General features: G+C 42.3%; 1 protein-coding gene across 1 annotated transcript; it reads right to left on the reverse strand.

Annotated features, from left to right (window-relative positions):
* Positions 1–655: 655 nt before the first annotated feature.
* Positions 656–4304, reverse strand: LOC148015310 (pentatricopeptide repeat-containing protein At1g11290, chloroplastic-like). The gene has a single exon (XM_087665551.1). The coding sequence runs from the start codon at positions 3719–3721 to the stop codon at positions 1529–1531; it is 2193 nt and encodes a 730-aa protein (XP_087521677.1). The 5' UTR covers positions 3722–4304; the 3' UTR covers positions 656–1528.
* Positions 4305–13136: the final 8832 nt, after the last annotated feature.

The following is a 13136-nucleotide window of genomic DNA, read 5'->3' on the forward strand; positions in this document are numbered from 1 at the left end:
ACCATAAATACTTTGCATCTCCACAAGTGAGTAAACACAAATATTTTTTATGACAACACATACATCTTAATTGACATACATCTTAATTTGGCATAAGGAAATAGACCAAAGTAACTAGTTACCTAGAGATGATATTAGGCACTAACCTTTATCAAATCAATTCAAGTCTTAAACAAAATTCTATAGCAAAAAATACAATTGCTAATCAATATAAGTTGTCATTGATTAAGAAACAAAAGAGGATACGTATGCAATCAACAATTCGTATATGTGAGTGAGATTTACATTGAGCGGACCAAGAAGCTTACCATGAGGGATGCACACATGCACACACTATCGATGATAGGACATGAGTTGAAACCTAGAAAATGTTATTGTATATGTGACACCCATTCGCATTATAGTTCACACACACACACGCACAAATAAACTCTTGTTTTTTTAGTTCAGTGATATGTTTTGTTGAGAGAGATCTTGCATCACAGTGTACACAAATATGCCCAGCTTTTAATATCTTGCATGGTATGCATATGAGTGAAGCATCTGACAGTAATCCCTTGTATGGATTGTGTCTAATCTTGCACCAAGCATCCACGTGGCTTGTATGGACAGTGTTAAATATTGCTCATGAACTACAATATATAGTTGCTACCCCTTAAAAAGTTTGTTATACCGTATTGCATTTCTCATCAAACACAATGGTTATGGTGCTGAGAGAGTTCACTTACAACCATTGTACAATCTGTACAATTCCTACATTAAGGCATTACCATGTCATGCCTTTATGTAGGCCAAAGAGCAACCTAGAATCATACATCAGTTTAGGTAGGTAAGCTTTACAATCTGGAGTTAGTCCATCAAGCTTAGGTACATACAGTTTACAATCTGCAGTTATCCTATCAAATTTAGATATCTAGACTTCAGTCTGGAATTCGTCTATCAAGCTATGTTATCCTTGTAAGGGAATACTGAATTAGAAGCTCAATCTTTTTGCAAATAGAGAGACGATGTGAGTCTAATACTCACAGCAATTGCAATGGCTATTTGTCTAATTCGTGCAGGAATCCTAACATTTACCTTACCACCAGTTCAGGCTCATTATGCCACGCACATCTGCACCATGATGAACAGGAGAGTGTTAAGAGCATATTGTTCCTGCATGCAGCCATTCAACTTTGTCCACCTTGTTTAGTAAGTTGAAAATCAAAATCTCCGAGGTAACTTGCACTTCTTTTACAACTGGGATGCCTCCTGGAGTGAACTGCTCTGCCATAATTGTATGGTGTACAAAGGTGTAAGCCCCTCACATAGCACATTTATTTTGGTTCAAATCAGAAATGTTATACTTGCTGCCACTGCCCTAAGTGTACTCATAGTGCCGTCACTCTGAAGCTGCCACCTTGTCATCTCATGGTTGTCAAGATGGGATCTCAAACATCAACAAATGGAATATTAGATCTTTCAGAAATCCCAGGTATCTAGAGATTCCCTTATCCTTCAAAATGTATCTCTCAACTCACATTTCATGTTAATGCCAACATTCCAGATCTTCATCAAGATCCTCTTTCACTAGCTGTGCACTTGGAACATACCCCTCACACATCAACTGTAATTGCAAGATTGTTAACGCTTTTGAGACCTCGTTATTGTAAGTATCTCCAACCACAAACTCCTGGACCTTATTTTTCATCTCTATGAAAGCATTTGCAGGTTGTTTTCTTGATCCATTACGTTTCCTAAGCTTCTCAACTCTAACTGCATCATCCTGCCTTCCAACACACATGAACATGTCTGTCATCATCACATATGCAAGAGCATCATCTGGATTCATGGCCACAAGCTGCTCAAAGTATTTATGTCCTAAATCTACCTCCCCGTGAATCTTGCATGCAGTAAGCAAAGATTTGAGCATCTCTTTGGATGGAGAACACTGCATCGTGTCAAGAAGTCTAGCTGCCTCATATACATGTCCTGATCGTGCAAGTAGATCAATCATACAACCATAGTGATATTTTGTCATTTTCTCTTGTTTCATTGTCATCATTTGAAAATAATCACGTCCTTTTGCTACCATGCTGGCATGACCACATGCAGCAAGTAGACATGTGAAAGCAACAGGATCTGGCTCTACTCCCCATTCTTGCATGTCTTCAAAACATTGCACGGCCACATTACCATAATGGTTCATGCCATATCCTTTCACCATTGCACTCCATGCTATGACATTTTGCAAGGGTAGCTTGTCAAAAGCTTCTTGTGCTTCTTTAAGTGAGCCATGCTCGGCATACATATGCACCAACACACTGCCAATGAAGATATCTCTTTCAAGTCCATGCTTTACAATCTCATTGTGTACTTCCAATCCTTGATCTATGGAAGCTAAGTTGCTGCAAGCCTTTATGGTGGAAGCAAGGACAACTGGGTCTGGAGAGACACCATCTGACTGCATCTTTTGAAAACATTCAAGGACTTTGGCACCTGACCCCTGTACAGCATAACCTGTGATCAGTGCACCCCATGATACTACATCCCGAACAGCTAGCTTATCAAACACCTGACACCCATCTTCAAACAAGCCACACTTGCAATACATATCTACCAATGCATTGCCTATAAAATTGTCACTATCCAACCCTCTTTGGACAATATCAACATGTGAACATTGACCTATTTCAATTGCCCCGGTGCTTGCAGAAGCTTTCAAGCTGCAAATGAATGTAATTTCATTGGGAAACACACCCTCCAGCTGCATTTGTGCAAAATGATGCAGAACTTGGTTCCCAAGTCCAAGCTCTATATGTCCAGCCATGAGTGCATTCCATGAGACAATGTCTCGAGCTGGGAGCTTATCAAACACTGCTTGTCCTTCTACCAGAGAGCCCGACTTGCAAAACATATCCACCAGGGTGTTGCCCACAAAAAGATCAGTATCAAAACCCATTTTAGTAACATCGGCATAAATTTTTCGTCCTGTTTCAATGGCTCCAATGCTGCTACAAGCTTTCAAAGTGCAAATATATGTCACTGCATTGGGTAGCACACCTTCTGACTGCATCATCTCAAAGTACTTAAGAGCTTCTCCACAACATCCATGCTCAGCATGAGCTATTATCATTGCACTGTAAGTGACCACATCTCGCGTTGGTAGATTGTCAAACACTTCTTGTGCTTCTGTAAGAGAGCCACATTTGCCAAACATACCAACCAAGGCATTGGATATGAACATCTCTTTTTCCAACCCTTTTCTAGCAATCTCGGCACGCAGTTGTCGGCCCATTTCCAAATCCTTCATCCCACCACAAGCTTTCAGTAAGGCCACAAAGGTGTAGGTGTTAGGATGCACACACTTAGCTTGCATTTTCTGATACAAGCTGAAAGCCTGTGCTAATTCCCCAGATTCGATATACCCAAAGATAAGAGTATTCCACGAGTGGTGATTTGGATCAGCTAATATGTCAAAAACTTGTTGAGCATCATGCAGGCTTCCACAAGCCACAAGTGCTGGCGCAAGGTAATTCCCAAGTTCCGAATGTGACTCCAATCCACTCTTGCGTACATAGGCAAGCAAGCGCTGGGTGAGCGCTAGGTTTCTGGTTGTTTTGCATTTCTGCACAATGCCAATCAACTTCTGCACTGCTGGTGGTGAGGCAGACCGTTCAAGAGACAAGATTTCCTGGTGTAATGTGACCACCGCTAAACCTCGATTTGCTTTATCATGCATTGCCGTATCTGCAACAGGCAGACCGATCGAGAGACTAGATCTCTTGTTGTATTGTGAGCACCACTAAACCGCAGTTTGCTAGGTCATGCACTGCCATAGCTGAAGCAGGCTTTTTGCATCATGAGATAAGGCAAGCTCCTGTGACGCAAGCCACACATTTGCGTCCGAATAGAAGCTGGACGACTAAAACCCTGGAAACTATTGCTGCTGCATATGGGAGGCTAAGGGGAGCCATTCGATGCCGCCAGTTCAGGCATCATCCAACTCCTGAGCGCGGCTTCATCTGGACATTCAATAACTCTAGCAGGTGACCTTCCGGCATTTTGTACCGATAAAGGCCATCGATGTCTGCTCTGTTTGTGCTCCTTCTTCTTCCTCCGGTCTTCTCAGAATCTGTGGACAAGGATCAAAGCAATAAGTCCTGCTTCTATTTGCAGCACTTTGTTTCCTGTGCCAATCACTGACAGGCCATAACAGGTTCTAAGCTGTCGTACACGAGAGATCGGGGAACGATATGAGGAGGCGATTCACAAGGGAAGGAAAAATGCCTTCACGAAGCTGCGTAGTTTTAGTGAGAACCCAGTCGCATGGGGACTAAAGATGGTTCGCACATTACTAACTACGCTCCTAAAAAGATTAACCACATTTAACAACATTACTAACTACGCTACTAAAAATATTTAACCACATTACTAACTATTTTGCTAAAACGATCAACCACATTACTAACTACGTTGCTAAAAAGATTTAACATTTTCTCATGTGGCAATAGCATCTCAGATCGACCATTGCCTTGCCTGAAAACCATTCGAAGACGTAGGAGCTACTCTCATGAGAGGTTTTTCTTGTGTTTATGTGTATGTGTGCGGGTGTGTGAAAGGGGGGAGGGGAGGGGGTATAAGGGCTTTGTAGCTATACCATGGTGTTGTCACCGAAAACACCTACATAGGGAATAGTAGTGACTTTGAGCCCTGCTTGGTTTCCACTCTACGTGTGATTCCCTATACTCACTGGTGAACCCTCTCATGTACGGTGTCACGAGGGTAGTCCTGGGATGTGCCTATGTTATACCATTTCTTAAATTGAATAATACAAGAGTATACCTTGCTCTCACATATCGTGTTACCTTTCTGTGTCGTGTTGAGTAAGTAACGAGTGCAAGTGCATCACACTTGGTAGGTATCAGAGCAACTCTTTCTCGGAATAAAGGAATGCTCACGGAAGCAGGAGAAAAGGATCCAGTACCCCAAAGAGAACGATTTTATATACTGCTGTCATTTATTACAGCAAGCTAAAATCTGCAGATTTCGAGCACTTCTATGAAGGTAATGCTCACTATTTGATATTATCTTGGTCATATTTGGTAGACATGTGCTTCTCTTGGTGATATCCACTCTTTCAGCCTGTTTCAGCAGTGGTTTTAGTGCATTTTCTACTAATTACAGCAACCTACAATTTTACTTTGTTGCTTTGATTTAGGACAGTATGGCTAGTCATCTGAAAGGCATGGCCCTCTTTAACATTGCCAAGTTGGATGGTACTAACTATGGGTGTTGGAAGTCCCAGATATTGCAGGTTTTGGTACAAAAGTTGTAGATTAAATCCTTGCGTTTCAAGGGTGTTAAACCCAAGGATATGGATGATGATACTTGGATGGAACAGAAGAGGTCCATCATAATGTTGTTGAAGATGAAAATCAAAGTGCATGGGATTTATAGGAGAAGATTTAGGAGCTTTATGCACAGTAGAGTCATGTGTCACAAATGTATTGGCTGAAGGAATTAATGAACATTCGCATGGAGGGGACATCCCTATCATCTTATTTCAGTCATTTTCATGCTATCATGAAGAATCTGTTGTCACAAGATATTGAGTTCAAAGACAACTTGCACCCATTGTTTTTGCTTGGCACCTTGCCTCAATCATGGGATGTCTTCCGTACTGCCATACGCACAAACAAGCTTGATGGGCTGAAAATCAAAGATGTTGAGAGTGCTTTATTGACTGAGGAAATCAACAGGAGAAACAATGATGCTTCCCGATCTTCACATGCATTGACCGTTAGAGATGGCAGACATGATAATGATCATAAGGGCAGGGACTCTCAGAAGTCCAAGTCCAAGTCACGTGGTCGCAGTAAGTCCCATGGACAGAAGTCTGATCTTACCTGTCATTATTGTGGGAAAGCAGGACGACATATTAGGCCGTAGTGCCATACAATGCGCGATGATAAGCACGAGGAAAAGGAAAAAGAGAAAGTTCATGAAAAGTCTTCTGAGCGAAGTGTAGTACTTGCAAAGTCTAGTGTGAAGATAGAAAAGGTTAATGTCATGCAGGCCACTGATTCAGATGAAGATTACATACTTGCAGCTTCTTCATGCGATGCCTTACATACTTCTGAGATACATTCTATGTATGCGCAGTGCTGGCTTTTGGATTCGGGTGTATCATTTCATGTGGCACCCTGTAGAAATTGGTTTCATACCTATCGTACCATCTCTGGTTCTGTGCGTCTTGGTGATGACAAGTCTCTTGACATTGTGGCCATTGGATATGTTAGGCTGTAGTTTCCTTCTGGCAGTTCTTTTATTTTGCATGATGTACACCACATACCTGCGTTGACTCACAGCCTTATGTCAGCTGGACAGCTTGATGATGCAGGGTATTTTGTGTCTTTTGGAGACTCTACATGGAAGATTACTCGTGGCATGCTTGCAAGAGGTGCCAAGTCTGGCAGCCTCTATCCCTTACTTGTATCTGGAGCTACATTGGATCATGTTTTGTCTATGGGTTCTATCTCCCATGTATCCCTTTGGCATGCTCGTTTTTGGGGCATATGTCTCTTAAAGGAATGAAAATGCTCGATGCTTTGCAGTATCTTCCACCTTTTGACTCTTTGCATTTTGATTCTTGTGATCATTGTTTGCATGGCAGGCAGACTAGAAATATGCATAAAAAGTCTGGTAAGAAACCCATGGGTGAGCCCTTGGCTCTTTATGCACTCAGATGTATGTAAGTCCATGCCCTGTCAGTCACTCGGTGGGGCAAAGTACTTTGTTACTTTCATAGATGATTACTCATGTAAGGTTTGGGCTTATCGCATCAAGAGAAAATCCGATGTCTTAGACACATTTCAGCGTTGGCTTGCATTAGTAGAGAACCAGTCTGGGAATAGGCCGAAATGCCTAAGGTCAGATAATGGGGGTGAGTATGTATCACGTGCTTTTGAGCGGTTTTGTGATGAGCGGGGTATTAAGCGTCAGTTGACCGCCCCTTACACCCCTCCCCAAAATGGTATGGCTAAGCACATGAGTATGAGCATTCAGGAAAGGGTCTATAGCATGCTTAGCCAAGTTGGCTCACCGCAGCACTTTTGGGCTGAGGCAGTTACTACTGTAGTGCATCTCATTAACAGGTCACCTAGCAGTGGCATTGACTTTCAGGTTGTAGAGGAGGTATAGGCAGGCAAGCACCCCTCTTATGATCATTTGCGAATCTTTGGATGTAAGACATTCTGCCATGTGCCCAAGGACAAATGCAATAAGCTGGATCCTAAAAGTGTCAAATGCATTTTCATTGGCCATGGAGATGCAGGAGAGATGGGCTACCATCTATAGGATATACAAGCATGGAAAGTGATCCGCAGCCATGATGTCATTTTTCATGACAACAAAATGCATATGCAGCCTGAGAAAGTGATTGAGGTACACAGAGTTATCTTTCAGGAGGAGCCACCTACTCCTATTCAACCCACTCCACGGCCATCTAGACAGCGTGTAGCATCACCTAATGCTCATGGCCCAGATATTAGACATGCTGATGTTAGACAGGATGTCAGTCAGGCAGTAGAGCCTAGGTTGAGGAATTCTACTAGAGATAGACGACCTCCTGACCGTTTTGTGCCCTCTATGGATTATGTACTAATTACAAATGTAGGAGAGTCTCTCACTTATGATGAGGCTATGCATAGGGGTGATTGTCACTCTTGGAAGAGGGCTATGCAGTCTGAGCTTGACTCATTGCATAAGAATCAGACTTGGGATTTGGTTTCCTTGCCTTAGGGTAAGAAAGCTTTGTTATGCAAGTGGATGTACAAGCTGTTGAAAAGTACCCCTGGACACCCCAAGCCGGCATACAAGGCTCGATTGGTTGCTAAGGGTTTTAAGCAAGAGCATGGTGTTGACATTGATGAAGTCTTTTTTCTTGTGATCAAGATGACCACCCTATGCTTAGTCTTGGCCTTGGTTGCATAGCTTGACCTCGACTTGTACCAAATGGATGTCAAGATGGCCTTTTTACATGGGGACTTGCATGATGAGATTTACATGGAGCAACCTAAAGGCTTTACAGACCCTGGCAGGGAATACCTAGTGTGCAAGCTAAAGAAGAGTCTATATGGCTTGAAGCAGGCACCTAGGGAATGGTACCATAAGTTTGATGCATTCATGCAGACATAGGGCTATAGCCGTAGTACTATGGATCCGTACTTGTACACGAAGAAAGCCCTTGACAGTTCTTTACTGATTTTGGTACTCTATGTGGATGACATGCTTTTAGTAGGGACAGCTCATGAGCAGCTAGATGCTCTTAAGGCTCAGCTCAAGAAGAGCTTTGAGATGAAAGATCTGGGGATAGGCCTCTAATATACTTGGTATGCGCATTACGCACGATAGATCTCAAGGACTACCCTGTCTGTCATAGAAGGAGTACATTCATAAAGTCCTTGAGTGCTTCCGTAAATAGGATGTTAAGCCTATTGGCTGTCCATTACCTTCTCATGTGAAGGTTTCACAGGCTAATTGTCCGCAGACAGATGAGCAGAGAGCCGAGATGGCCAAGATTCCCTACGCATCAGTCGTGGACAGTCTTATATATGCCATGATAGCCACCCGTAGTGATATAGCTTTTGCAGTTGGGGTCATGACACGTTATATGACTACACTTGGCAAGAAACATTGGGATGCTGTGAAGGGTATCATGAGGTACCTGAAGGGCACAACAGATATATGTATTTGCTATGGTAGCTAGGATACAGGAGTCATGGGGTACACTGACTTTGATTATGCAGGACATGCAAATAGTAGGAAGTTCACTTCTAGCTATGTGTTCACTTATGATGCAGGGGCTATCTCTTGGATGTCCAGGGTGTAGAAGTGTATGGCCCTTTCTATTACAGAGGCCAAGTATATTGCAGCCACAGAGACTTGCAAGGAGGCTATCTGGTTAGGCCATTTGATTGCAGACCTTGGTATAACAGGTGCTATGCCTACACTGCATTCGGATTCTATGAGTGCCATTCAGTTGGCCAAGAATCCAATCTTCCATGTGAAGACAAAACATATTGAGGTGAGGTATCACTTCATTCACTAACCTTGCTAAGATTCTGACTAAGCAGAATCCTGCAGACTTGCTCACAAAGAGTCTCACTACAGAGTGCTTTGCCTTCCTCGGGAGATTGATTGGTATTGGACGAGATGACGTCTTTTTCCTCATCCTATTGTAGATGTGTACATGTTTATTGTCTTTTCTTTTTTCTCACTCGCTGGGGCAGATTCGCCTTTAAGCGGGAGGTTGTTGGGGGTAAAGGCGCCTCTACCTAGCCGCCCGTGTATTACTACACTAACAGTACCCGTCACTGCACACTACAAGTGGCGGGCGCCCGTCACAGTCACTTATTCTTTATTCTTTTAGTGACTGTTTGAATAAAGGAAGGCCCAGCCACACATTGTGGTTGTTGGAATTCCCACTTTGAGTTTCACTCTCTCTCTTGCTCTTGCTCTCCATCCGCCATAGCTCTCACTGCCAAGCTTCTTCCTCATGGGTTCCACTTCCCTTTCACATCGACCTTGACATGGCAGCCCGGCCCCGACACCATCAACCATCTAAAGATGTGATGTGGCTTCCCCGTGGCACAACCACCACCCCAAAGGCGAAACGCAACTTCCTCGTGTCGACAATCCCACCGACCACATGAAGGACGACAAGGAGAATATATCCATCCCAACAATGGAAGAGAGGAAGAAGAGTAGAGGGAAAGAATGGAGAGTAGCCCAATAGGAAAAGATAGCCGAATTAGAGAGATAGTTGGAGGGCATGTCAGCTAGAGTCAATTTGGAGGAACATGTAGATGAAGGAAGAGGAAGAGAAAAGAATAAGAAAGTTAGAAGTGGAGTAGGGCTATAGAGAATGGGTGTTACAACAACAAGAAGAGGAGAAAAGACAGAAAGCACAAGAGGAGATAGATAGATTAGAGAGAGAGGAGACTTCTAGGAGAGCACAAGATACAAGAAAAGACAAGGAAAAGGTAGTAGAAGCAAGAAGTAAGAAACAAGACAAGAAGAAGAACAAGAAGCACAACAATAGAGAAGAGAAAGATAGTGATAGCTCAGAAGATGACTATGGAAAATTCAAGATGCCCCAACCCGCTAAGTACAAAGGAGAGAAGGACGGGCTAGATCTAAAGCAGTGGGTAGATACTTGAAGTATGCTAGGATCACCAAAGATAGGAAGGCAGAGGTGGCAACCATCTACTTGCAGGAGAATGCTGCTAGTTGGTGGAAAAATTCAATGCTAGAGATGAATGGAGAAACCTCAAGTAAATGCAAGGGAAGATAAAGGAGTATGTCAATAAATACAAACAGATCATGTTACAACTAACCAACATGGACACTGACACCAAACTGCATGGATTCTTATTTGGGATGCAAGAATGGGCCAAAAGAGACGTAGAGAGACAGGAGCCAACCAGTTTAGCTAAGGCCATGAGGATGGCTAAAAGACTAGTGGATTTGGAAGGCAGAAGGATGGCCCAAGGAAACCAGAACAGGTTCAACACCAACCTCAATAACAACTCATGGACCCCTAGACCCAATGCTCCCAAAGGCAAGTTCCCAGAGACATGGACCTAGACTACCAGCATAACACCAACAATCGCACCATAATCCATATTAGTACCAAGAGAAGTATGTGGCAAATGGGGGAACAATCACTACAGGCCAACTCCAAGTACGTCATATGGTCCCATTGGATCAAACATGTCATGGTGGAGACCCTTAGGCCCAACCACAGGGATTAGATGCTTCAAATGTGGAGGACCACAATATCAAAACATATGCCCCGTGTGGAAGACACTGCATCATCAAGCGGGTCGAGGGTGAATGCCACTACTGCATATGGAGAGGAACCACAACCCCCATGCATTCAAGAAATTCCTAATGGAAGTGATGAAAGCATGGACTACCCAAGGGTGGGGACAGTTAGTGCACGACCCCATTGCATGGTAGCATGGGTAGCAGCAGTCCACCACTTATATATCAAAGCCAGAGTGAGCAAAGGGAATCAGGCCATTACGATGGACACAAGGGCTACTCACAACTTTATCGCCCTAGAGTGCACAACCAAACATGGATTGAAATTGTCCAAGGACCCAGAAGAATTGACAGTACATTTGTGCAAGGAGAGGGTAAAGAAGGTAAACATGTCTTTGTAGTACAAGTAGAAGCCATGAAATGGAAAGCAAAGCTCAACTTCTTAGTAATCCCCATGGATGATTTTGATGTTATCACTACAAGGATACGGAGGCATAGTGATGGTGCTTTCCAACGCAAAATAGTGGTGTTGCTATATGCATCGCAAATGCAACGTAAATAGCGACGGTGCTCAGACGAAAAAATGCGGGCCGAAATCTAAGTGCGTTATTTTGTGCAAATGAACGAAAGAGAGAGCGAAAGGGAGAGCGAACTCCATCTTGCATTTGAGAGGGAGAGGGAGACAAAGAGAGAAAGAGGAAGAAGGAAAGCTTCTCACCGCCGCCGCCGCCGTTTGTGAAGAAGAGGAGAAAGTGTACGGAGGGCAAAGCGGAGCTACCAGATCCATCCTTGGGCCTTTGCAGTGAGTGCATTGTTCCTTCTTGCTTTGTTTTTGTTTTTTCTCCTTTTTTTTACTTGTTTTTGTTAAAAAACATATGTATTGAGAGAGGGAGAGGAAATGAGAAAGGGAGAGGAAGAGAGAAAAGGAAAGAAGGAATAAGAGAGAGAGGGAGAAAACATTAAACATAATAGGGAAAGAGAGAAAGAGAGGGAGAGGGAGGGAGGAAGGGAGGGAGAGAGAGAGAGGGAGGGAGGGGTTGTTGTTATTTTTGTTATTTTATTTCTTCTTTTCTTTTTTTCTTGTTTGTTGTTGTTGTGGTAGTGGTAGTGGTAGTTATAGTTGTTGTTTAATTTCTTATTTTCTTGTTTGTTGTTGTTGTGGTAGTCGTAGTAGTAGTAGTGGTAGTGGTAGTGATAGTAGTAGTAGTTGTTTAATTTCTTCTTTTCCTGTTTGTTGTTGTTGTGGTAGTCATAGTCGTGGTTGTAGTCGTCGTAGTCATGATTATAGTAGTAATAGTAGTAGTAGTAGTAGTAGTAGTAGTAATAGTAGTTTTCTTGTTTGTTGTTATTGTAGTAGTAGTAGTTTTTTTCTTTTCTTGTTTATTGTTGTTTAGTTTTCTTGCGTGTTGTAATAGTAGTAGTAGTTTTTCTTCTTTTCTTTTTTGTTGTTATTGTAGTAGTGGTAGTAGTTGTTGCTGTTGTTATTTTTTCTTCTTTTCTTATTTATATGTAGTGGTAGTGGTAGTAGTTTGTTGTTGTCATAGTCGTAGTCGTAGTCATGGTGGTAGTGGTAGTGGTAATGGTAGTGGTGGTGGTGGTTTTCTTGTTTGTTGTTATTGTTGTAGTATTTTTTTTCTTTTCTTGTTTATTGTTGTTTAGTTTTCTTGTTTGTTGTAGTAGTAGTAGTAGTGTTTTTTTTTTCTTCTTCTTTTCTTGTTTATTCTAGTGGTAGTGGTAGTAGTAAAGAGAGATATATATTTTGTTAAAGAAAATGAGAGAGAGAGAGAGAGGAAGAGAAAAAGGAACAAGGAACAAGAGAGAGGGAATAAACATATAACATAATAAAAAAAGAGAAAAGGAGAGAGAGATAGAAGGAGAGAAGAGAAGGAATGGATAAAAAACAAAGAGAGAGTGGTGGCGAGGTCCGGTGCAATACCACGAGACGGGAAATACTCCGACATACATTAATTTGTGGGTGGGTGGAGACTTTACATAAGTTAATTTTGCTGAGTTACAAGAGAAGAAATCCCTTCTCAAACAATTTAAGAAAGAAAAAAAGAATGATAACAAAAACAAATTGTTTGTTGTAATATAGACCAAATGGAAAACGATGAAGCTTGTGATATTCAAGATCGCGAGACGTATCTTAATCAGCATGTCCCATGTCCTTGCTCTCAATGTAAGTTGGCAATTAGACAAAAATGTTGATTGTCTATAGAACACGTACGACGCTTCGACGAGTTTCAATCTAAGATCATTGATCAGGTGATCTCAGATTTTGAGCAAACGGTAAGAAAAGTGTATATCAATCATGCATTGTATTCGCA

This window comes from Lygodium microphyllum, chromosome 24 (genome assembly GCF_053477565.2).
Source record: "Lygodium microphyllum isolate KBCC chromosome 24, Lygodium_microphyllum_v1.1.10, whole genome shotgun sequence".
NCBI lineage: Eukaryota > Viridiplantae > Streptophyta > Polypodiopsida > Schizaeales > Lygodiaceae > Lygodium > Lygodium microphyllum.

What these genes read in the sequence shown, in the direction of transcription:
- LOC148015310 (XM_087665551.1), bottom strand. Translation starts at nt 3,721, where the DNA reads ATGCATGATAAAGCAAATCGAGGTTTAGCGGTGGTCACATTACACCAG.